This window comes from Tribolium castaneum, chromosome 4, assembly GCF_031307605.1.
Source record: "Tribolium castaneum strain GA2 chromosome 4, icTriCast1.1, whole genome shotgun sequence".
NCBI lineage: Eukaryota > Metazoa > Arthropoda > Insecta > Coleoptera > Tenebrionidae > Tribolium > Tribolium castaneum.
The window spans coordinates 3,597,207-3,624,108 of NC_087397.1; the positions used below are offsets into that span (position 1 = coordinate 3,597,207).

General features: G+C 34.7%; 1 protein-coding gene across 6 annotated transcripts; it reads right to left on the bottom strand.

The window, feature by feature from the left end:
• Positions 1-229: 229 nt before the first annotated feature.
• raw lies at positions 230-26,647 on the bottom strand. Of its 6 annotated transcripts, XM_064356470.1 has the most exons (10): positions 26,466-26,647; positions 25,195-25,337; positions 5,318-5,427; positions 3,806-3,958; positions 3,630-3,742; positions 3,368-3,579; positions 3,145-3,312; positions 2,287-2,591; positions 1,637-2,088; positions 230-1,367 (listed from the first exon to the last, which is right to left on the bottom strand). In XM_064356470.1, exons 2-10 carry the CDS (start codon positions 25,227-25,229, stop codon positions 1,230-1,232), a joined length of 1,686 nt encoding a protein of 561 aa, XP_064212540.1. In that variant the 5' UTR covers positions 25,230-25,337; positions 26,466-26,647; the 3' UTR covers positions 230-1,229. The 6 variants fall into 6 exon arrangements, with proteins under 6 accessions (XP_064212540.1, XP_064212541.1, XP_064212538.1 ...); XM_064356471.1 differs by lacking the exons at positions 25,195-25,337; positions 26,466-26,647 and adding an exon at positions 21,709-21,896; XM_064356468.1 differs by lacking the exons at positions 25,195-25,337; positions 26,466-26,647 and adding an exon at positions 14,922-15,578.
• Between the last annotated feature and the right edge of the window lie 255 nt (positions 26,648-26,902).

Genomic DNA, 26,902 nt, shown 5'->3' on the forward strand with positions numbered 1-26,902 from the left:
AGTTTATTAGACATTAAAAAAATAATAAATACAAGAAGTGCTAAATAATAGTGAGCTACAGTTAAATTTGGGTTGTTACCTGTTGAACTACAATGAGTGTAAGGAAAATGCTGCGGAAATTTACTGTTGTACAAAGAATGGAAGGTTTTAGGTAAATCCAATAACGGCATAAAAAATATAACTATAAGACTACACCTAAGATGATAATTTGTTACACTAGTAGATGAGATTCTGTTATTATAAAAATATTAGTTCCTTCTTCATATATTTTTTCAGGTACAGAACATGCCCAAGGAGATAAAAATCTCCACTTCGTTCCCAAATATGTAAACTTCGGCAGTTGAAACAAACTCGCGCAAAAATGCACAACACCTCTTACAATACTGATGTTACTTTCTGCCATGGCTACCTTGTCATCAAATAAATCACATAGTCATAAACTGTAAGAAAATAGGTTGTACTATATTTCCTTCCGCTTCCAATCTAGCAAATGTGAAAAATATGACTTGGACCACATTTGCCTTCTGACTTAAATGCATAAAACATAGGGATCTTTGCAGCATCCACACTTTAAGTACTTGAAACACCAGCTGGCTTTCCACCCTTGATTGCACAAAACACAACAATATTATAATATGTATAATAAATTACTCTACTGCACAATTTTGTATAAATTTAACGAATTACCTACAAACTAATGAAAAAAATGTGAAATAGGTATTATAGTTGGAGTGATGTTTAAATAATATCATCGTTTTACCAAGAATTTAACAACTATACCCAACAAACTTAAGTAGCAGCCGTATTTACATTTGAGAGAGGAACTTGTCTTTGCCAACATTAGCTACCTTCATCACTTTTTACACTGTACATATCAAAGTATAGCTGTTAAACAAGAATTTCAGTTAATAAAAATTATACCACTTTACATCTAACATTATCTTAGTGGGAAACATCCACAAGTTAGATTTCCGTTACAATGATCAAACAAATAAAAAACTGCACCAATAAGTGTTCAATAACAATGAAATTAGAGTTACATTAAAACATTAATAACAAATAATAAAAATATAAAAGCGTATTTATCGAAAATTCCATTTCACCTGAAACGAGCTGCTTTACAGGAAGAGAGCTGCCTTACAAAACCGTTCAAGAGAGCAAATATGTTTTTCCTGTGTCATGAAATGAAAATTCCAATTCATTTATAAAACAAAATGTGAGGTATCTGACTATCTGCTCTGTATCATGTTGACTACACATTGCACAGCTTCTGCGATGTCTTCAAATACTGGAATTTGTTTACGTTTCGCCATATCTGTTACGTACACCCTCCCGCGATTGTAGTCTTTTATCGCCTGCTCCGACAGCTGTTACAAACAAATTACAAATCAAAACCACTACCTCAAACAACAGTCCAGCTCTGTCCAAATTAATTTTTCGAAACGTAGTTTGCTCATAATAAAAGAAAGAAAATTGGCCAGCGCTGGAATATAGTAAATTTTAAGTGAAACCGATGACTTTTAAACTGCATTGTCTCTCATTTTTGTAAGTTCGAGTTTTTTTATATTTTTCACCAAATTTAAATAATTTGATTTAAAAGTGATCGTATTTTTGGGACTGTTCAACCAATACTTACAGATTCATTGCCAACAACACAGTTCTCTTCTGGCAAGTGCTGGACACACAAGACAAGGTTTTTTCCTATTGCAATGTAATGAGCGGCCAAGATCATAGTTGTCAATGACCTCGTATCCTCCGTTATGACAAACAATAACACATCGGCACCATCCATCATCTGTTTCCACTCCAAGACGTCTTCATCACTCACACTCTTATTATCTAATACTTCATATCCGTTCGTAGAAACTGGATTATACCTTATATTGTATTTTTTCAACGTTGGTATTGCTACATCTTCTCGCCAGTTGCTTAGTGAATTATGCGTTCCACCAAGAAACACATCATACTTATTTTTAAATGACGTGTTGGTGAAGGGTTCGTCTATTGTACCATTTAGTACAGAATTTTCCACGTTGCAAGTGTTGTTATTTGTCGAACATTGCCGCTGAAACGGCTGACTAACCCACCCTAAAAAATGGACTAGGTCAAATATACGTTGTCAATAACTATACAAAGTGCACTTTCGACCCGTAAAAATGTGTGCAATGTGCGAAAATAAACAAAACGATGAACACTTTTGAAAGTCAGCATTTCGAACAGGATGACAAACAAAATAAAAAAAGCTTTTCGAGTAGTGTTAAAAAAACATGTTTGTGTGTAAACTACCTAAGACTGGTTCGATAACGTAAGAATTGAGCAAATGCCGAGTCTTCAAAAGTGCGCACGTCCAATATAAAGGATCAGAAAATCTACCATTTGTCGTGCTCGTATCACAGTTGTCGCTGGTCAGTTCCGCCATCAACATGCAGAATTTCTCAAATGTGATGCTTTTGTTGTTGGGAGTAAAATACTTGTAAAGTTCGTTATTCGTTAGTTCACGCTGAGTTAATTGCTGGAAGGCTTTCATAAATTTTAACGAATCTATTTCACCGTTTGGACCTCCACAGGAGTCAAAAATTTCCCGCAATTTTCTGAAACAACGGAAAAAATTATTAGAACATGATATGTGTGACATGCGAGTCCCACGTCTGGTTATTATTAGACCGACACACGCAATTTATGTACGGTTTGTAGTCGGAGGCGATACAAACCGCAACAAAAATCGCAATTTCATAATATCTAAGACCGATTAGCGCACAGTTGTCCCAACTTTTGCCAAAAAATTTGAACATCATTTACACAAACCGGTGCTACTTTGTGGCATTTCCTTCATTTCTAGCGATTTTGGCAAACGGTATCAGAATTTCCTACTTAATTTTTAGATTTCTTTTATTAAATTTCGCAAAATAATTGCACTTTTTTGTGCTTACTAGCTTATAAATGAGCAAATTCGAGGAAAAACTGCGCCTTTAGTGCAAGAAAGTACTTACAATTTTCGGGTTATTTTAGCGAAACCTTCTGTAATAAGAGTGCGTTTGGCAGTAACAGAAAAATCAGTTTTTTGTTTCTGATTAATAAGCGGCCGAAATAAATGTTTTGTTAAAAGAGAAACCTAACAAGTACATTTTTTCGGTTGATACAAACCTCAGTTTCATAGTTAGCTGTTCTTCGGGTGTCATATCGTTGCTAACATTTCTTAAAATCTTCGCAGTGCATTGCAAAGCTGAGGGCAAAGTTTGGTGGACTTTAATCCCTTTACTCCTAACTAGCGTTAATAACGTTGTCTGGCCCTCTACCAAATCTCTATACTCCCTAAATAAAAATTCGAGGTAATAACAGCTAGTGAGTCATGTAGGATGTGACAAACCTCTGCGTGATTGTCTCCCCCATGATACTTTGCCCAGGTCTGTACGAGTGTGCAACAATGACAACACACCGCCCTGAAGCCACCAAATACGCGACTTCAATCATGCCAACAGTGCTTCTAGTTTGGTTGTCCACCACATAGAGCAAAACTGAGGCGGCCTGTTTAGCATCGTGCTCCTGGGCCACCAGTTCAGGCACCCACATCGAAACTTGCTACAAATAACCAACTTAGTTTCGTAAAACAAACCCGAGACTAAACTTACTGGATTATAAAACGTAATACCGTGTTTTTGGAGCTCTGGAATTGCCGTATCGGCTCTCCATGTTGTGGGATTGCATGACCCTCCTAAGAATACCTCACAATTATTTCCACATTCTAAAAATAAAATATCAGTTGGGATTAGTTAAAAGTTGAATGAAACGACTTAAAATCACTCACTGTTGTTCGATTTACATGACTGTATTTTGCGGTTCTGCTTCGGATTCTGATTTTGCATTTCTCGAACAAAGACACAAAACTCGCCAAAGGTGAGATACTTAGATGCCCCATTTCGTCGACCGCACTGTCTTGCACACTTCAACATTTCTGACACTGAAAAACAACAGGGGGTTGGCTATTTGTTGTGCATTTTATTTTCAAAATAACCTAAATGTCATATTATTTGTGAGGTTATACACTCATATTATTGATTTGGCAGGTGTACACTCGCCCACAAAAGAAGTGGCACCGGATCAATGCACCCGCATTCAAAAAAAATCATAATTAATAATAAAGGTACACGAGGGTTATTTTTATTTTTGTTATTTTTGTATAATGTATTCTTTCTATATTTTCCATTAGCTATGCTATTAACGCACTCGTTTTAATGTTGACAATTTCCTAAATTGCTTTCGAATTCTTACCAATTTCCAGAATTTGTTAAATAAAAAATCTTAAGGACTGGTTTAAACAGTACTTGATTTTAATAATAATAGTGAATAATTAGAACTATAATCAGTAGCAAATAGAATACAAAATGTTTTACACTTCAAAAAGTGGGCTACAAAATAAAACTGATAATACTCCAGATAAGTAAATAAACTAATTATCGACTGACGATGCCATATCTTGATTTTTCATTACTCTGGAAGGGTGATGTCATCAATCGCAATATATTTCACCACAGAAGTTAAGTAAATAATCTATAAATCCAATGCATCATCTATATCTCAAATATTAAAAATAGTGAATTAATACAAAGATACACCAAAAAACAAAAAGGAAAAGAGATTCTTTAAATGAAAAAGTTAAATATGTTGCAAATACCCACAACTTTAGTAGAAAGCAGGAAAAATCACAAAAAAATAAATAAAAACCGACACTTTTTATAAATTTGAAATAAGGAGAATAATACAATAAGTTTACAAACAATAAACACGACCTTCCATTTAATGCTTCTTTGCATATCTTTATAACTATTTACATAGAGTCATAGAACAACAGATAATACACTAATTTTTAAACAGATACTTATAACGATTTTTGTTGCATATGAACTGTTCCAAAACTCAAGCAACTACAATTTTCACTATTTTTTGTTTTTATTTTTTTATTAATTATTGTAGAAATATAATCAAACTTAAAAAAATTAATACAAACAATGTAAATAAAATAAAATTGTGTTGAAAAAACTGTAACAATATACACGTATTTACTGAAAATTCTACTTACTTACGTAAACTTTCTAGACACATTTCAGATGGTCACGAAAAAATTAAAAAGAATTCGAAATATATAACTACTAGTTTCTTATCAACGAATTATCACTTTGGTTATCTGACGTAGCCACTAGATTAATTTAAATGCGAAAATGTAATTTCTCGAAAACTCTATATTCCTGTGTCATTCAATTGTAAAATAATATGACATTTTGAAAAATGGTCAGATCCGGTCAAGTCAATTTCGCCTTACCTTGATCTTTCGATGGATAAAGCTGCATATCGTTAAAAACAGATTGCACGGAATCTTCAGGAATATAAAGGGTGTGTCCTAACCGAAGGCATATTGCATTGTAAACCTCTCTGCAACAAGCCAAACAACATCAATAAATTTTTCTCATACAAGCAGGCAAGAAAAATGAGATAAACTATTAATAAATCGTACACTCCAAAAGTCAACGTTGTAATCATAAGTCATAATTCATGGTGTCGTGTTATACATTCATTCAACTAGATTGCTTCACATTCAACTATTCATTCATCAGAAAATACTCACAAGAAAATTATTAAATTCACACACAAGCGATGAAGCATTGCAGTCTGTTATCACACACACCACACGCTACATAAACAAATCCTCTTCGGCGATTAAACATCAACTAAACAGAATTTTCATAATGCAATGTACACACATGACATGCTCTTCCAGTCGTGTAACTCACACGCTAAAACAAAATACAAGGTTAATAAATAGTTTATCTATGAACAAGGATGTGGTTGTAGGCTTTTTCTGCAAGTGTCTGCATGCTCCAGACACAAACAAGTCAAATAAATGTACTGCAAAATTGCTAATTCGTGAGTAATTTTTCAAAATCCCTCTTGGGGGCTTCACAATTTTTGCGTGAGGGCACGCATTTTTTATCAAACTACGGGTTTATTGGCATTTATGGCGCCTGAATCCGCCGTCTAGGTGTAGATCATCTCTATTTTTACTTCTCCATTTAGTACTAAACAAAGTGACGTCCGTCAAGGGGCAAGGCATGACATCTTGAACTTTCATGACGAGGTTTCTATATCAGCACGATACAACAATCCGCAATCAACAATAATTAAATAAAATCATACAAGAGGTGCCTAGCAAAAAATACCGTCAGTTTTTTGCCGACTATTTAAGTAATCAAAAATGGAAATGATCAAATCACGATGTAAATTCGCTGGACCAAATGCCTTTCATCGTGCCGCCGCCAACAGTTGAAAAATGTTGCGTGCCTTTCTTGACAAGGGTTACAGTCGTGGCAGGTCATTCAATGCAATGTTTAGCCATGATGTAAGCGCCTTTTGGGGGACTGATGTCATGGGGCTCAGGTCTGTACGAGCAAAGTAATCTCACATACTTTGTCTCATTTACATTAAGGTACATTAAGAATGACTAAGTTCGATTAAAAAAACTGAAATAGGGCGGGGAATAATTTAGTTTAAGTTTAAATTATTGGGTGGCAATGAATTGAAAAAGCTGATATGTGACCATAAATATATTTGTTTTTAATTACCCGATGCAGATAATTATTTAATTATCGTCCAGAGGCTAAAAATAAGTGATGATCCTTTAAAACTGGTCCAAAGCCATGATAGCAGACATTATCAAAACAGCACATTGAGATAAGACGATAAAAATCAGTAACTTGGCAGATACATAATTTAAATCAAATCTCCAATAAGACCAAGATTAATTAATAATTACCCTAAACACCTATTTTGGATTATGTAAAGCAATCGACATCTTTACTTTTGCGACCTTTCTGATGGCAAACATCCAAAAGTCGCCAGAAACGTGTGTACGGCCACGTGAGCTGATTAATTAGTCTCAACAATGAGCAGCATCATGATAATACCACTAAAATCTGTTTGCAAATACTTGAAATCGAGATCAGGGCCAATCGTCAAAGCCACCGAAAAGTGGCGCACTTTGCCAAGTGCTCCTCTGTGGGCTCGAACGATTCCATAATGTCAAAATAATGGTTTTATTAAAAGGTGATCTCATTTTTCTGTCACAGTCGATACCCAGAGGTCACAGTCCGAAGCTGTACGTAAACATATTATATTCGAATGGCCACTGTGCATGTCGTATCAACATCCTTCCTTTGTAAATTTAGACATGACATCAGGGGCTGGCAAAAGCCACCGACTCGCTTTGAAAAATACATTAAGAACGTTGCCCCAAGACCTCTGCTCTTCTCCGAGTTGTTCTCACGTCGACATTGAATTTATTTATTAGGTCGCGGCGAAATTTGCAAACCAATTCGCGATTTCATTCAAAAAATAACCACGACCATGAACCATTTACTTTGGCCCATATTTTCGAGCAATTGTGGTTAAATTTGCGGCCGCGGCCTTGCTTTAATTACGCGGAAATTGGTGAATTTAAAGAAGTTGTTGATATGTGGAGCCCCTCCACGTGGACGTGCTGTCATCGTTATTCATAGCGCCCTAAGTGCGTAAAATATGGGATGCGTGAGATTATCCGGGCTTTTGCTGGCTAGGCCGACATACAGGGTCGGATTATGGGTGGAGGCCCCTCAATTACTTATTTTTCGTTTTTTCGACTAGATGGCCTGTTGGTAATCCGGCCCTGATCACAGCTAGGGTTTTAATCGCATTGCGTGCTGCGTCTAATTTATACAATTTACTCAAACAGACAGCGTGGGTCGTTCATTGTTTTATATCCCATTACATATTTTAAAGCCGAGTTGCTCATAACCCTTTGTCCTCAAATATCTCGAAAAACTCACTTTAAAACCGCTCGTCTAGACGCTAACAATGACTACAAACAATATTAAAATCAAATAAATGGCTGTCGATGTGGATTAATGAGGTGATTAAAATGATAATGTAAGGAAAAATTAAACGAATTTGTTTTTGCCTTGTGCAAATTTTCCAAGGTTTGAATGGTTTATAATTGAGTCGTGTTAACGATAAATGTAAATATGCGAGGATAGTCAAAAATACTCGTCTCAGGATGTTAACAATAGCATGGAACATAATCAACTTTTATATAGCTTATTACGTTACTAATGATTTATCTGTGTTTTACATACAACAGAAAAACAGTTATTTCGAAGAACAAACCGTTGGAAGTATATAAAGTATGTTTTGATTTATGCTGATTAATTTCGTGATGCACGTTGTTGTAGTGTACCTCTTATTGAACACTTCCTGTGAGCTATAAATCATGGTAAAACGCCCATGATGTGAGATCATAGTCATGAGATATAAGTACGAGTATGTTGATAATTCATATTACAGGCAAATATCTGTCAATGCTTACAGAAACACGGAAACAATTCGTACAACAGAAAAGATGAATCTCACAATTATCTATTTTTCTATAATAAAATTTATTCAGTTAAATAAATTACTAAATATTTTTTAAGTGTCGGTACCTGAAACAATATTCTACACGAACAGTTACTTTTTCTTCCTTTAACTTTTATGTAATATATTTTTTTTGTGTATTATTGTTGTTCTTGTCAATTATTTTCAAAAATCTCCAATGGTGGTTTAAATAGCTTTAATAAGTTTAACAAATTCTTAATTTTGTAAAGAAAAAAAGGGGAAAGTGACTGAATTACTAAATGTTTGCACTAACAGGTGTTTTCCAATAAAAAAATTGAAAAATTAGCATCAACATTCTAATATGATTTTATTAGTTGTAATAAAGCGTCTCAAAGCTCGTCGCTTACGTAAATGCGGAGTGCTGTTGCAGTTATTGTTGCTAATAATGAGATGTTATTTAAATTTTGCTAACAGTTAGATGGCCATATTATCCACCCATCGGGCAATTTAGTAAATATGTCTGCAAAAACCGGTCACTTTCCATCTTACTGTTGTGTCTGAGGATTATCGGGTTTTGAAAAAGTGTGGGTTTGCTTGAAATGTAGGTATCTGCTGGCGTGACGTCATTACCGGTGAAATTGGCAAATATTTGTGGGCAGAACACGCGAATCGACAAATGAGGCAATAAGCTATCAATTATTTATGCAATACATAGAGAAAAGCAGAAAATAGAAATGTTTACGATAACATTCCAGCTTGTCAATGTAAAGGTAACTTGTCCAGTGACTTATTTGAATTGTTCTCAATTCGCAATTAGCTCCGAGTTAATTACTGTTAGAACTTTGCTCATTAAGAGCTTGAAAGGTAAACAACTGCTACAATGGTGTATAGGTGTAAACGTAAATATTAACATACCTTTTTTCGTGTTAGTTCAAACAGTGAACAGAGAAACACCTAACACTAGAGCCTATGATGCGAATGAAGCTTCCGCAGAAAAGCGCTTTATTAATCAAAACGATTAAAATGTGTTGATATCGGAGCGGAAGATGTAAGACGACTCCTCTATAAGTAATGTTATATAACCTGCACAATAACACTGATAAGCGTGTGGGAAGGCAACAAATGTCCGGTACACATAAGATTATTAAATGAAAAATGTGCCAATATTGAGGGAAAAAAGCTAGAAAACTGACCTTGTCTCTATTCACTCTGGAATTTATAAAATGCAAGAATGATTAGGTGATAAAAGTCGACGTAATTGGCTTTAACACCTTGTCTAATACATGAAATCGTCAGTTTCATGTTGACTATGCACAGCAACTTGAGTCAAACACTACATAAATGGTTTAATAACTTTACTGGCATTGTTTAAACATCGGCAACCAAATATTAAAAGTGTCACTGGTGTTTGCAGTAAACTTAAAATTATAACACTGATTATAAGAACAAAGCGTATCAGCCAGAATTGGGTTAGTGTGGCTTACTAAATGCAAAATTATAGCATGCATGTGGCTATTATCACGAGTAACACTTTTACTTACTGACCATTAAACACGGTTTTTAATAATCTAATAATAGGTGTCTACTTCTACCGTTTGCATAAATCAGTAGATATGTTTATCTGACACTGAAATTGCACTTTAATTATTCTCCGAGCTGTCAAGTATCTAATTCAAATCGTTTTTCCAATTAATTACAAATATCATACCATTAGAAAAACATAGGAAGATAAAATCGTTTCAGCTAATTGCAAACATTCACTGTAACAAATTTATCGTGCAATCTCACTAATTTATTTAGATTCATTCGAATAACTTATATCGATATCGCAAATTCAGCTTAGTCATTCTGATTCCTATTCAAAAAACTGAACCTATAGGCGCTTCAATAACGTCAAAATGCGTAATTTTACACGCATCCGCTCCAGAACGGAAACTATTGCTATTTGGAAAGAATGACACCACGACACCCACATGGCTACGGTGTTGGAAACAGGTTCTTCTTACTTGCGAGGAATGCGAAAACCCTTCTTTCAGTAATACAAGACTTTTATCAAACGGAAATAGTCAGAGTCGCCGTCTAAACTGTTGCAGCTAAGAATGGAAAATTCATAATTACGTGGAAAAAGCCGCGCAATTCTTGTGCAAACACACTAATTAATGAAGTGCTAATATAATCGAAAGCTGTGTACAGTATTACCTGCGATGGGTTTTAAAAGGTTTGGCGAATTCGGCTGTTTGCGCCATTAATTAGTTTTAATTGACATAAATTACAGTCCGGCGATTGATAGCAATCATCACCGGATTGGGTTTCAGGCCACGAATTCGGAGAATTCCGAATTTTGTCCAGATGTGATAACGTATCTTATCTGATATTTACACGTGACCATATCGTTTCCGGGTTGTCTTGTATAAGAGCCTTGGTGGCAACAAAAATTGAACATTTACCTGCTGCGACCATCGCTCGAGCGAAAGCACGGTCTGGACGATGACATCATCTATATTTGTGTGTTGCTTTTGGTTATTAAGCAAAAGTTACCTAGATGCCGAATTCGTCATCATCTCCTAATAAGCCTCTATTCGCAATTACCCACCAGCAAGTTAATAAACGGAGGGCATGATGTCACCGCACCATTATTATGCGTGCCTTAATTATGCGATTACCGTAAAGTAAACGTATCGGGTGGAATAAAATTTTATATGAAGGTATTTTGCGCAAGGTTACTACTGGCGGTTTTTTGCCATTATGTGGGCGATTGCTAAGTTATTGCACCGATAGCCTAGATATTCAGGTGTTTACTTCCGAGGCGAAAGTCAGCCAGAGAAGAGTGTTGCATTTTTCCCTTATGTGGTAACTCGCAATAGCAACTGCTACGATCATTTAGAGTTAATTAATTATCTGCCACAATAACCATTACAACCTTTGGTGTTGTTTGCTGCTTGCAACTCTCGATTCCTCGCTGTGTATTTAGAAAGGAAACATCTCTAACATCGTCATAATACATGTTTAAACAAATTTCCTTCGCACAATGAATCAGTTATTTTCATTCAGCACTTTGCTTTATTAACCTATTGTCACATTCGGAAGGATAAAAGCTTTATTTATTTGATTAGGAACGTTTTATATGAGGTCATCACAGATTCATTCGAGAGTGTTAATAACCACCGCGGGGTCATTGCGACTGCTAGGATTATAAAGCCTAACCTTTGGCGCTCCAACAAGGTCAGTCCGTGCAGAATTTTCGCCACATTTCGGTTACCCTTCCGATAAGATAGCAATTTGTCAATATATTAAATAGAGGGATCAAAACGTAACATTTTCCTGATCAAATGGCGTGAAGACATGAGTAATGGCAATTTAATTATATTTTACATCAGCGGTTTATACTTTTCTGTTAGCAGTTGATTAATTGAAACAATTATAAAATTAATTTATGGCGAGAAAATCAGCACGGAAAATGTCTTGCTCGCTTTGTTTTGGTCTGCATAAATAAAAATATCTCCGGTTCCGTCACGATTTATTTTTATATTTCAGTTTGCAAAGAAAGTACCAACTTAACGAAATCGAAGCGCTTTATTATGGGCCATAAATCTGGATAAAAATAGACTACACGGGAGTCTACAGCGGGATTTAAACGATCACCTACAGAGCCAGTTCCAGTTTTTTAAATCACCTGTTAAGCATAAAGCTAAAACAATTTTTTTTGTGTGTAAACGACCCCGCAAGACAATTTCACAAACTTGGGGAATAAATGATCAATATATGAACAAGTACTTATCGCAGATGATGTCATGTACAAATTTAAACATTAACTGGTCGTGATAACTTTATCAATTATCAATTTATTAACACAAGTCGCGATAAAGGCCGAAAATATTTCATATTATTGTTTATCCCGTTTGTTTGTCGCCCAAAATTTTCAAAAACAAAACCGCAGAATAGAGTAAAAAATTAACTTCGACATTATTCCCTACACATTTCCTGGAAGGATCTGGGCAAGGAAATATATTATGATTAAAAATGAAGCGTGGGATGGGTAAAATGTGGTTGGAGATTCAGAATTACAAAGAAATAAATCGCGTTAAAAAGCGATTTGACATTTTGACCTTTGGCCTTGACTGTGGCTATTAAATTTTAATAATTCGCTTTTTTACAAAAACGAGGTGTTTTTCCAAATTGGTCATAGACACCGGACAATTCGTATGACATCATTTCAGTCGTTCGTAACGGTGAAAGATCGTGAGAAAAAATTCCAAAAGCCAAAAATAGTGGTGTCAATTGACTATCCCCTAGTGCGAATTGCACGAAATGATTTTGCCAAATACTCAGAAGTCAACGTTCAAGTTCGCTTTTACTATATTAAGCTACAGGAAATGATCTCATGTCTAGAAAATGATGGTCACAATCTAAATAATTCATTAAATTTAAATATGTTCAATGGACGTCCATCACTCGTTATGGTGGAAATAAAAACTTAATACTGGAAAAAAAGAAACGTAATAAATGCTCACGAGTTTGTATCAATTTAAGGCAACACCGGGACACTCCTTTTAACATTTGTTTAAACAGTTATCGATGTGATTCCATTCGTGTGAGGTAATAATTATTGCAATCTCCATTGTTTAGTTAATTTTTGTTGTGGGAGAAACGCGCGCATCGCGACCAAATTTCGTCAATCGCTAATAAACGGTTAAGTCAATTATCAGAATACAGTTACGTTTATTTTCGGCTCCTTGAGACTGTCTCAATTTATTCAAAAGCCTTGTAGTGTAACGGACAACCTGCACTGGAAGATGGCAGACAACGCGACGCCTTGAGGCAGACGTTGAAACAGTTCCTCGTTTATTGCAGTCCTTGACTGGCATTATTTTAATTTTCCCTGTAAATATCTCGAGCGACTCGTCATCAGCCAGTGATTTAATAAACGAAATTTTACGCCGGCTTTTCTAAAATTCGAAAAACGCCGTCCACGTCAATGGAATAGAACGCAGTTTATTTGCGTAATTAAAACCCATCATCAGTTTTTTGACAAAACGTTTGAAAAAAATCATGATCAAATCGGAGTCATGATTCTGGAGAAAAATTAAATCATAGTTAATTTCATACCAGGATGTTAGGTGAAGGGTGTGTCAATGCTGTGAAACAAGATTTAAAATAATGCTAATATGCACGATCGATTCTTTCGCTTATCGTTGTTATTACGTCGTTTTTATTAAATTATTTAGATTAAGTGAAACTGGAACGGTTCAACATTAACCATTCGACCGTGCAGATTCAAATAGATGGGTAGTCACAGACGGAACTGTTACGTGGAACGAAATGCAAACTAAAATCAATTAGGGTTTGTCCACTGAGCACCGAAACGGTAAATAAGGGTGTGCATTGTTAAATAATGACAAATTGTCTCAAAGCTATTAACTATCCAAGGATTTAATGTATAAATATTTACACTGATCTCATTAGGAAGTTATAAATAAATAGTTACCTAAACCAAATGTCAACAGATTCCATTTGTTTTAATTGACCGCTTAAAACAAGAATGGCATGTTTTCGAAAATTGCAACAGAAATTCCGGCAGAATGTTGTACTGATACCAATTAATTCAAATGGGCAATAAAGACGCTTTTTGCATTTTATATTGTCAGATTATTTTCTAATGGACACCTCCGAATAACGGACACCTCTTGACAACGGACATTTTTGTAGGAACGTAAGAAAACCTATATTAAAATCTACACCTCTCTACAACGGACAATTAAAAATTCCCCATCGGTGTCCGTTGTTCAGAGGTTTTACTGTATAATGTTTCGCCCTGAATTTTGATTAGAAGTCATACGAAATTTTATCCATTTGACTGATAACAATGATGTACAGGCTGAATAAAAATTTGTGATAACACATATTAAAGATTAAATATGGGGATATCAAATATGGAATCAAACATTAACTCCCTACCCCAAAAAGTTTTCTTAGCTCTATCGTATTTTTAACGGCAGCTGTTTTAAAAAAATTGTGTATCACACTGTATTAGATGGGAGAATGCCATGTTTCCTTTTTAAAACAAAGGATAATGGAGAAAGCTTTTCTAAATCTTATCATAAACATTGTAATTACCCAACAAACTGATAAAAGAGATTAGGAGATAAGTTACAGCCTCCTTTTTGTTAATTTTGGGTACATATAAAATAGATCTTTTCACAATGGTAAAAATACGTGTTTATTATAATTGTGACAAAGCCACTTACTTACAAGTGAAGATATTTTGTTTGTTCATAAATAACTGGAGGTATGTATTCAATAAACAAGAAGTAATTATTGACAATAAATAACTAGTGTAAATAGCTAATCATAACAGGAATAATTATGTGTTATTGAAATAATTGGAATCTAATGAGGTAACGTTCTTTTGCAACAACCAAAACAATGGTAAGAACGGACGACATGGGAAATACTCATTCATTTTTACTGTTTGCGTTACCAGCGCATCCATTCATCACACGACGAAGCGGCAATTAGGCCCTTACCTTGTAAAATTTCCATGGAAAATAATTTTCCTCTCTTCAGTATCATTTCCATTGTTGATATTGTTTACGAAGGCAGCGTTATCGATCTGATTACAGCGTACACTCTTCGGAAAATGGTTTAAATGTCTCTGGTTCGAGCTGCTCCTCAACGAATTGGGTCTAGCATTCCGATTGTTTTTATTGCTCAAGCTGTGATTACGGTTCAGGAGCCGCGTTAACGATTTATTTTTCCCGCGTACTTTCAATCGAGTATTTCCCGGAGTCATAACTGCACTTTCCATTTTTCCGCGGAAATTTTCCAAAACTAACGGCAAACTAACAATGTGGTGTCCTCGAGAGTCGTGACATTTGGAAAATTGATTTCTCCACGTTTCGCATGTACGACTTAAATTTAGGATAGACACCAACGTACGTTTAAAAATAATATAGAGAAAATATCGGCACCGGTGTGATTACCAACATTTCGTGCAGGAACTTTGCATGGTGTATGGCACTAATATTTGTTTGCACTTTCGACATGTTTGTTTATTTGGCTTGTGATGTATTCGGTGGCACGTGCCATTCTTGTAAAAAATGAACCGATGAACGAACAGATACGCAGAGACGCAACGCAAACTCACTCACATACAGGAACACACTGAAAAAGCGACTCAACTTGCCCCCACCAAACCATCGTAGTTTCAATAGTAATTCTTACGTCATCTGAACCCACATAAACACAGGCGATAGATACACAGTTTACACACGATTTGAGACGGTAAGGAGAAAAGGACTCGCATTTCAACGAAACCAACTTTATCGCCAATAGATGCAGCTCAAAGGTCTCATAATTTTCCCATTACAAACCCTGATCTACGACTTCTTCCTACTAGGATAATACTAATACGTAACATAACAAATCGTTTTGCTCCAGGACTTTTGTTTTCGAGTTATGATTTTTCTATTGAAAACTAAACTCTCTCTGTGAGATGACATCATAACTTTAGCCAAAAAATAAAAAAATTCCAACCGTATATTTTGACCAAAATCACGACAAAAACCAGAAAAATCAAGCCTTTAAGTAGTTTTATCGAAAAATGATAAGACAGAAATTTTTACTTTACTGCTATGACTTTTTTGTTTACTCGCAGCAGATGGGAAAAGTTTCTATCTACAGGTGTCACTGAAACAAGTTTTCTTCTTCTTCCAATTAGTTCTGGGACACCTTACATTACTCTTATATCAGGATATAATGCAGTATGTATTATATGTATTGATGTGTATTTTTTAAGACTAGTTAATGTCACATAAGCGCAGCTACTTGCACACAAATAAAAATAATTAATCTTGTCAAATAGCATTTTTATGGCGAAATAATAAAGCGATTTGCATAATGTAAATAAATCATAGAATAGAAATATTCCTACTTTCAACAAACGTAATAATTCACTTTGCTTTAACATAACTTGATCTTGCTCCCATAAATGATACTAACACGAGTTAACAGATAATAATAAATGTAAAATTTTATTGATTGAGATTATGAATATCAACTAATCTACAAGAGATGCTAGTAGATAGTAAATTCACAGAGTAAGAAGTGTTTGTGGGTAATTTAGCACAAATACACGTAAAACACGTCATGCCACCAAATAGGAAAAGTGACAGTGTTTACCAACAGTTGTTAATATACTAATAAATGATTATTATTCTGTTTCGCCAAAAACGCAAATGCCAATGACCACTAGCTAGTAAAAACACTAAACAAGGAAATGTGATCAGTAGATTTAGAAATTAAATTAGACAAGTTATTTAGATGTGTGAAAAATGTTCCTTGCTTATTATAAATTAAAAATAAGCACTTAAAACGAAAACTAGAATTAATTTAGCATGACTAGGTATTTTAATGTTTTTTTCTGCTAGTTGTGTCTCACTGTGTAAAGTAAAGTCACTCAATTAGACTTTACGTTATTCCAATACCAATTAATAATAATCTCACTTTGCAACAGAAACACGGAAATCTTACATTATACACCGCCTCCGATTGTAATTATATTTTATAATGACAGCAATTATTACTGCAATGATTTATTGACCTTTAGCACTTTTCTTGCCTACGAACAATTACTAATTTTAGCAAATAACAATGCATCATTTGTTTACCAAGATTTTTGATTTTTTTTTGGAGAACAGTTGTCAGAAATTTCTTCGAGAATAATGTGCAAATTGAATAAACAAACTATTACGTCGCTTTACAAGAAAAGAATCATCACTCGTCTGACAGCTGCTGAATGAAATGATAAAAAATTGGCGTTAATTGCGTTTTTATTTTGCATTGAGAATTGTCCGAAAAATGCAACTACGTAGTTATGACAGCTTAAATCAAGACACAAATTAGACGATTAGTGTTTTCTCACGATTAGTCTTGATCTCGACACGTCCTTTACAATTACATTAATAGGCGACGTAATAAATTTACGAGCTAAACGTGTCAGGAATTTATGTCCATTTTGCAAACGTTCTCTATTGTCATCTGGATAAAGAATGAACATTATCATGGGTACTTTATGGCTGTAAGAAAGCTTCAAAGGAAACTTTTCCTTTTGATTTATTGCGTGTTTAGCAACACATTGAAATTTCCCGAATCAAATTAATTTTAATTACGAAATCAACGAAAAATCATCGATTATTTCCCATTCGATGGAGTTTTAAGAAGCAGCAATTAAATGTGTCATCACATTAAACATATAATTAATTTGTCATAACTATAAAAAGACGTGTGAGCTAAAAAAAATTGCTTTGAGCTTAATTTCACTAAAATTACCCAAACCATAAATATCGCTGATAATTATTATGGCAACCTACAAACACAATCAATCAGACATGCAACAGGTAAGTGTATCGAACTCCTACACAATTATTGACATGAAACTCTACCTCATTTGAGAATTTATAATCAACTTGTTTGAAGCAATCCTTTCTGGTCGATAATTTCATCGAAGCGTTTCCTACACAGTATTATACGCAATAATTTTTCACAAAGACATGACTTATTACTAAACTGAAACGATTTTTAATTTCGAAACCAAAGCACATCAAGAGTAATTTTACTCTACAATTCGATTTCTCGTAATTGACCATAGATATGCAAAATAAAAAAATGCATGTTAGTGTTTTGCCCAGTGGAAAAATAACACTGCGATTTCCTGGTTTTCCAACCGCCCATATAAGAGTGAAGCTGCTTAAAATTCATGGTAGTTTACTAAATTGTTACAATGTCAAGGTTTAATTATCTAAAAAATTGCTGTTGGTAGGCAAATAAATCGATTTAAGTGGTCATAAAATTCCCACACAATGCAGAATACGCGTCTAATGCAAATTTGATTTCGATGAATAGTTAAGTGGCCACCTGAAGAGCTCCTCGTGGTACAGCAAGTCCATTTATAATAATGTTATGAATATTAAACATATCCGTTTAAAGATTGGTAAAATAGGACCCTTGGACAGTGATGCACTACTGGTAGCATCACAAGATGGAAAACAAGGAAGTTTATATGGACATGGAGCGAAAGCCACTTACCTACACGTTTTATGCAATAGCTTATCTCAAACAACTGTGTTTGTGTATCAGTTCTATTTAAAGAGAATTTTTGAAAAAATCCTGTGGTTTCTCAAGAAATTGCGTAATTTTCTTCTGTAAACAGCGATCTTCGCAGATTTATGCAATGTTTGAGTGGCCATCGGAACAAATGTTACTTTACATGGAAGTAGATATCATTAATTGTTGTAATCGGTGCAAGATGGCCTTCAACTGCGACTTCCGACAACTTGTCGGACTGACTTAAGACAGTCACAATGAACTGAGATTTACGGGTCGCTCTGTCACCTCTAAACTAAGGTTCGGAGCTAATATGGTAATGGAAGGTTGGTAAGTTGGATGATACTCGTAAAAAGTAATGTCACGATCGGGACCTTCCAAAGGACAAACGCTCAGCCGAATTCGACTCCAAATCAACTTGTCCGACACTAGGACATTTATTTTATTGATATGCCCTTTCCTTGATCTTTAGACGGAAAAGGAACAATTCGCGATGAATCATACTTTTTTGTCGCATTACTTACACAATAAAAATTACCATTTCCAGAACTAAACATTATTTATCGTCGATAATTGTTCCCTGTGTACTGAACAGTCACAGATTAATTACTGTAGCTTAAGTCATGATTTACGACAGAACTATTATAATCAACACCCTGAAGTGATAATCCTGGTCGGTCTGAGCCGAATTCGCGCAGCCTTGGCTCACTTGCCATTCTGTAAACGCAAGAAAAAAGAAAACAGTGTTCACTCGTCACTGGTATATTTAGAAGTATATAAAATGCAAATTTGTGGTCATCGTTCAATAATGCAAATCCGTTGCGTAAACGATGCGAATTCAACCGTTTGCTGTTCTTCTCTGGTTCTGAGGACTACATCCTCCGGTTTATCTCTCAATTTACAGCTAGATTTTGAATAAAATCATAATTGAATTAACGATTATGGCTCAATCTCATGCATGAATATTTATATTGTAAATTTATTTCTTCCTTTTACGGTTGCAAAAGTGCATCGATTAGTAACCCATAGTTTTGTAATCGGAGAAAAAAACACGAAAACATCTCAATTTGAATATTTCGGTAGCGTCACGACACGCTATCATATTACAATTTATTGCCATTGTTTCTAATTTTTATGTAAAATGTGTTCTTAATTATAAAATATGCCCACGAGTCCATGAATCTGGCCGCCAGAATAAATAATGACTACTTTCACAAATTTTAATTATCACACCTAAGGATTTAGCACGTGCTTTTTTGACTGAAAACTGTCGTCGAGATTTATCGTAAACAATAACAGTTAAGTAAATTTATTTGCAAAACTGTGCCAATATCCACTCTGCTTGCACAATATTCTTCTGATATTTCCTTTGTCATCCACTGAGCTAACACCTGGAGTATGTAGAGGAAAGGACCAGTTGTTTTTCTTGTCCAAAGTTCGTTGAACTATTTACAAATCAGTGTTATTGCCTTTTCATGATGCTGTCACGGGCTGTCATCATTTTTGGAAGTTGTACCAAGACTTATTCTTAGAGCTGAGTAATACAGTTATCTCTTTAATAAATCAGTGAAAAGATCACTTAGTCACTTGACACCTAAGGTGTACTTGGTGTTCACAGTCCCCGTCATACCTTTTAATTCTGAAATAATCATCGATTCAGAAATTGCGGAGATTTTTTTTCTATGTGGCTCATTAATCAATTAATAATTCTGCATGTAAATGATTTTTTTTCAACGTAGAAGAAATGACGTAGCCATGACATTGGTACCCATACAAGGCTACACAAGATAAATATCAGTCTAACACAAAGTAGGTGTATTGCCGAAACTTGAACGTAGTAAATGTGTTAAAAACTCGAGCAAAGACCGAGGATTTTAAAGCTAATAATGCGTTACTGAAACTTCTGAAAATAATTGCTTCAAGCAACAAAAACACGGGAATCAATTTGCCCATTACCCACGCCCACAAATTTGTAAAAATCGGCTTTCTCGAGCTACTGCGACATGTCTGCACAATAATTCATCACCGCCTACAAGTGAGGTAATTCAAGCAACCCAACAGTCTAGCATGAACACAGTTCGTGATTTCCAGCATTTTTGCAAAACCCGTATTAGGGGCTAAATATAATCATTACGCGACAATCATGCGGAATTCCCATCATTCGAAGAGAATTCATTCATTTTTTTTTTTATTCAAAAGGAGAAAAACATTGAACGGATTTCAATGACGAGTTGTCACTTATTAAAAATAATTTTTGTCGGTCACTCACCTGCATACCTACACAGTTTTACTCATACGAGTGATTCAAAACATGAATTTCCAAAATTAATGTATTCTGACAATTAAACAGGCAATCAATCACGAGAGAGTGCATCCACACTAAATTTATCAATGGTGTCACCGTTATTTTAAAACATAAATAATTGAATTGTAAATGATGCAATTGTTGATTCAATAAGTGTCCTGTTTGGACTTCAAATATGTAATTAAATAACAATAACGCGTATCGTTTTTAAACAAACCCTAACAGTTTGCGAAAAACAGTAAGTGGCAGCTACAATGATAAATTAAAACCACATCCTTTGCTTCTCGCTAGTTTCATGACGATTTGTATCAAATTTCACATCTTCAAAGTGTTAGAAGACCCGAAAATTCAAACAAAAAATGACTAATTTGATACGTTAATGACTCACAAAGATACTTATTTATTTTTACCCTCATAATTGCCAGTTTTCCACGATGAATTAATTTCGTGTTAACAGAAAAACAAATGAGGATTGTACAAAAAACAAGATGTAACACACACTCATGTCGCTGAAGGAATTTCTGCATAATTTTACATATTAAAAAGAGCTTTTAATGACAGGTATGGCACGGCTGAATTTGGTATTAATTACACCGACTCCTCATGAGAGAGTTATTTTAATTAATTCCTAGATGACACAGTGAATATTCTGTCTAAATCGTTAACTTAATAATGAAATAATTAAATTAATGTGAAATTTATTTGCGTTTTTCGCTTGTAATTTAACACATAATTTTTACGACGTGTTTGTGGCGACTATTGTTCCAGCCATCTGAAGAAAAAACTAAAAATATTCATGACAGCAGCATCTAATTAATAAAGCCGGATAAAACGTGATTATGCGAAAAAATGCAAGGTGTTATTTATTAAATTTATTACTAACAATAACTATTAATTGGTTTTACCTTTGTTGGTCGTCTTCGTTTGGGGCCGCCAGCTTTGCGCAAATAAATCACCGGAACAAGCAAAAGTCACTGAATGTTTATTTATCTCGTTTAAGTCCTCCTACGCAACTATTGGAAGAAGTGCGAGGTCAGACAGTAGGACAATGTATTGGGTTCGGAACGTGGATTGGAACTAATCTCTCCAGCGACAGGTGAAGTTCGATCGAACCGGGGCCACAACCATGAATAATCCACTGAAATAAACTGAATCCAACTGAATGAAGCAAAGTAATTAACTTATAATTGCAAAATGAGTTTGGATCTAATATTTTCACGACCGTTCCTGGAATGAATAATTAGGCAATTACTCAGTAAATGTGACAATTGGAAGCATTTGCTGGTAATGAACGTCCTTCTGGCGAACAGCTGATCTTGATTTACCCTCGGGCACCAATTTTCTGCTAACATTTATCTATAATTTAATGACGCAGCTTGGATTCTGTTAAACTCGGTTTAGTTTCACCATAATTTGGTATTTCGTGAGTCATGGTTTCACAAAGTGTCTTCACCTAATCACCTGGCATTTGGACGGCAGAAATAACTGTTTTTTGTTGTGGCTTTACTGCAAATTTCGCTCATCATCTAATGATGTACTCGTATTTCCTTTCCCTTTTTTAGATGAGCAACGTGCTATTTTTAGACGTGCTTCCAATTAAGTTCCAAAGAGGTTCACTCCCAGAAATATTTGTGTCATTCAAAAATGTCATTTCATTTACAAATATGTAGCGTAATTCAAGTTTAAGGACTAAAACATGTGATGCTTCTCCTTCGGTATATTTGTTCCAAGTTTCAGCCTTCAAAAATCTGAAATCTCGCTTGAACTTCAACCTCTTGACTTCAAATTATAAACCTAATAAATTATCTATTACAATAACCGTTATTGTTTCCCGTGTTTTAAAAGTCTACGGACGCTGTAATTGCAAATCTAAATATAAATCATGTCTTCGAGTAAGATTTAAAATTAGCTCCTTTGATACGTTATCACGGGGGTTATCCGAGCCGTTGAACTTCGACACTGATTGTAAAGTACATGTTTATTAACAAATCATGTTCAAAATTAGACGGACGTACTAACGTTCCAAAATGAACAGCCTGAAAGTATTAATTTTTTTACCATTACTAGTGTTAGTGAATTGTGATTGTGGTCAAAATCAAACAGTCAAGCTAAACGTGACGGTGTTCCAAGACATTGACAGTGTCGGTGAAAACCTAACAGTGCAGAGCCCCTTCGAGTATAAAAAAGACATTTTCCACTTGCTGATCGTTAACGAAACTTTGCCAGAAGTGTGTGAAAATTTCTTCTTAGTCCAAAACGAATTGTCCATTTTGCAAATCGTCAACAGCAGCGTACAAACAATTCATGAAGGCGCTTTCAACGTAACGCCAACTCTAGCTCTAATACGAATCGTCCAAAACCAAATTAACACAATCCCGAAAAACGTATTCAACAATATTAAAGTCAAGGAAATTGATTTATCCCAAAATCTGATATCAACAATCGAAACGGAAGCCTTTGACAACAACACGTATTTAGAAATCGTGAAACTCAACAACAACCAAATAAAGGAAATCAACCCAAATTGGTTCCTAAACAGCCCCAAAGTGTATAAATTGAGCGCTGTTTACAACGACATCAAAGCCATACCTGCGGAAGCTTTCAAAAACATGGACCAAACAAGGCCTCTGAAACTGAGATTTTCAGCAAACAGGATCACTGAAATTAATCCGGACGCTTTCAACAGTCACCACACCATCCAGTTATTGAGAATCAACGGAAACAAACTGACTACACTCCCGGAAAACATTTTCATAAACCGGACTATTCAAAATCTGCAAGTCAACACAAACCAACTGCAGTGCTTCCCAGACGTCATGTTTGAGAGCGGATTAACTAAACTAACATTTATAGACAATATATCTTTCGAGTGTTCCTGTTTGAAGAAGGTGCGGAAGTACGCCGAAGACAACAAACTGGAGGTCTGGTACCCGTCCATAATCTGCGAGGACCGGACCAGAGAAGTGAATATTGTTTTCAATTACAACAAAACATACGAAATACCCCTAATACCACCAACTGTTGACGTCGACGTCTACGTCAAGCCTGATCAACCAACGTAAAGATAAGGCACAACAGGATTTGAATTTGTACACTTATTAATAAATGATTCCACAGTAAATACACTTTTCTCATTATCAACTAAATTAAATAAATTGTTAGACGTTTGGATTTAGTTATCGTAAAACTGGCGTCCTGGTATTTATTTTTTGCCGCCGGCGTTTACAACAATAGAAATTGGTCAAAATCAGTAGTAAGAGGGACACTTTTTAAGGAAAACACCCCCGATTTTCAAAGGTAAACAGAAAAGCAGAAAAAATCGTGTTAGTATTAAAATCTCTAAATATTCATCATAAATATTCAGACATAAAACGGGCAATGTGGTAAAAGGATAACCGTGTTTTACAATGGTTTTTAGAATGATGTCAGGTAACCTTTATTTGTTTTTTATTACACGATTTCACAGCTGATCTGACGAAAACTATGAATGTTATAGTAGAACAAAAACCTTTTGTTTTTATTTAAATTTAAACAGGAATTAAACAAATTAAACACTTTTACAATAAAAGTTGACTTAATATGATGAGTTAAATATCGTCAAAGCTCTTGTATATCATCATGTAGACGACAAATAGTGGAAAACGGATGACACATAAATTCTTAAGTGTACGCATTCATAAAGTAAAATATCCCACTGTTGACTACATTATTTTATATCTACCTGTTATATTCTACAAAAATGAGGAAGAAAACAGAAAAAAAAACACAAAAGGAAAACGTTTCAACGGTCAAAGTTGCGTTTTGATTCTTTGTTGCTGTGTTGTTATAAATTAAAAAAATCTTGATAATATAAAGCGATAAACAATGCGGAACATAACAAAGCGCAAACAATACATCATACATCATATTTTATTTTAATCTTGTCGGAAAACTTGCCTTTAATGTGCAGAAAACCGCAACTTATCCTACCTCCTGTTGTTGCCAGTCCACATATTAACCACAGAAACCGGCAGTGCCTTGTAATGGAAGCAATCCGATTGATGTAAAGATTGTTAAAATCATGTCTATTTCAAAACGTGATCTAAATTGAACGTAATTGTCATTCGGTATTCACTCAGTGTAGAGTATAATTGTGATTATAGATAATTACAAATTCCGTGAACGGCGAAAGGAAGTCATCCGCACAAAAATTACGTCAAGGATTTAAATAAATCTGGATTTTTTTTTGAAAAAATTCTCAATGAAAGAACGCAGTCTGAGATATCAAGCCGCATTCGCACAGTACTTAATAGGAGTGAAGTCACACACCGACGACCTTTCAATCTAATAAAACAATTAAGCGACTTTTTAATTTATTAGAGCGCAGCTAGTAGTTACGAATGCTCACTTACCTTGTGAATGGCCCAATGGGTGTCGAATCTGTCATGTCATGAGGACATGAGGCTTCGTTCCTGTTCCAGTCCCAAAAAATCAACTCGAGGAATAAGTGGCTTGATCCAAGGGCTGGTGATCAAGGGCCAACTGCATGTTTTATCTAAATCACAAAGAAAGACTGCAGTTCTTTGACCTGTGCCTATTTGAATAGGGTGTGGTTTAGAACAATAGTTTATAATTGGTTTCTTCAGATCCTGCTGATTGTATTTTAATGATTTATCTGCTTCTGTTTCCTCTTCAATTCAATTTAGTTTTGCTTTCATAATTAAAAAACCTCTCGTTAATGTAATAAGAAATTTTTAATTTCTGTCGGCAAAAATAATTCAATTCCTTTTTGAGATAATCTGAGTTTTTTCAAAAAAATCAGTTACAGATCCGGCCTTACCTATCGAGCACTCTGTATATACAACCATAAAGAAGTAGTTTGTTTGTTTATCTCTCGTAAATTTGCACAATATTATAAGAAATGATTGTAGTAATGTTTCTTTGAAAAAAATAAACATCATAAATAAAATACAATCAAGCTAAGTAAACGTGTTATTTTCATAGGGTTTTGTTCTCTCCTCTGATTACTGAACCATCAATTAATTGTGAATAATATAAAAAATAAAATATAAGAATTGTAAAGTAACACATAATAGCGAACATTAATAGCGTTAACACTGTTCCAGTTTTATTATTTTTGAAAAAAAAAAGCATTAAAAAGGCTTATGTGTTTGCAACACCTGTATCCACATGTAATATCATAAATTCAGCGAATAATGTGCCCATTATAATTTTTTGCGATAATTTAAGTGTAAAAATTGTCACAAATCGCCTACAATGCGCGTCCAACGCTATAGAAAGTGTGCTCGATACATTCTTAATATGGACCTGCGAATTTTAATAATCTACCTACACGAAAACGTAATCAGTTATGTGTTTTAGTAGGTGCAAAACTTCACAGCAAAAGAGTAGCGAAAGGTTTTAGGCCTCCAAACATAAAAAATAAATAAGGCGATTCAGAATCCCATCGAAACAATTGTCTAAATTATGATATCAGTGAAAAAATAAATTTTGCAAAGTAAACGCGCTTACCTCAGCCAATTAATCATGTTTAACATCAAGCGCCGTTTAAAATGTTTACAGTTCGGAAGAAAAATCGCATTTCATTTAAATGGCGAGTAATTTATAACGACACAAGTATTAAAACTGATAAGTAATTAAGACGAATTAAACTTTAACTTACCTGACAAGCAACAACACAAACTAATAATTCAAATTAATCGTTTCATTCACAGGTAGATTGAAGGAAGACTTACAAAAAACAATAATAAATATGAGTCATCTTTATAAATACACCGCTACTTATAAACTTCATTACAGAGGTTTCTATCCTTCACAAATCAATAGACTAATCATCGATAAACGTTTTGAAGAAATTACGCGTTTTATTTGCAACACTTTGCCGATATTTTTGCTAAAACACGTTAAATTTTACATTTTGGTTGCAACTACTGTACAAAATTTAAGGAGCTCGGCGCCATCTATTCAGTGTGAGGATAACTGTTCAAAGCATCGACCAAATTGTGCTCTGTAATAAGGATATTTTGCAATGAAGATATCGCCACTGTCTGTTCCAGCAATTACATTTTCATTCTCATACTTTCTGTTTAGTTTATGTTA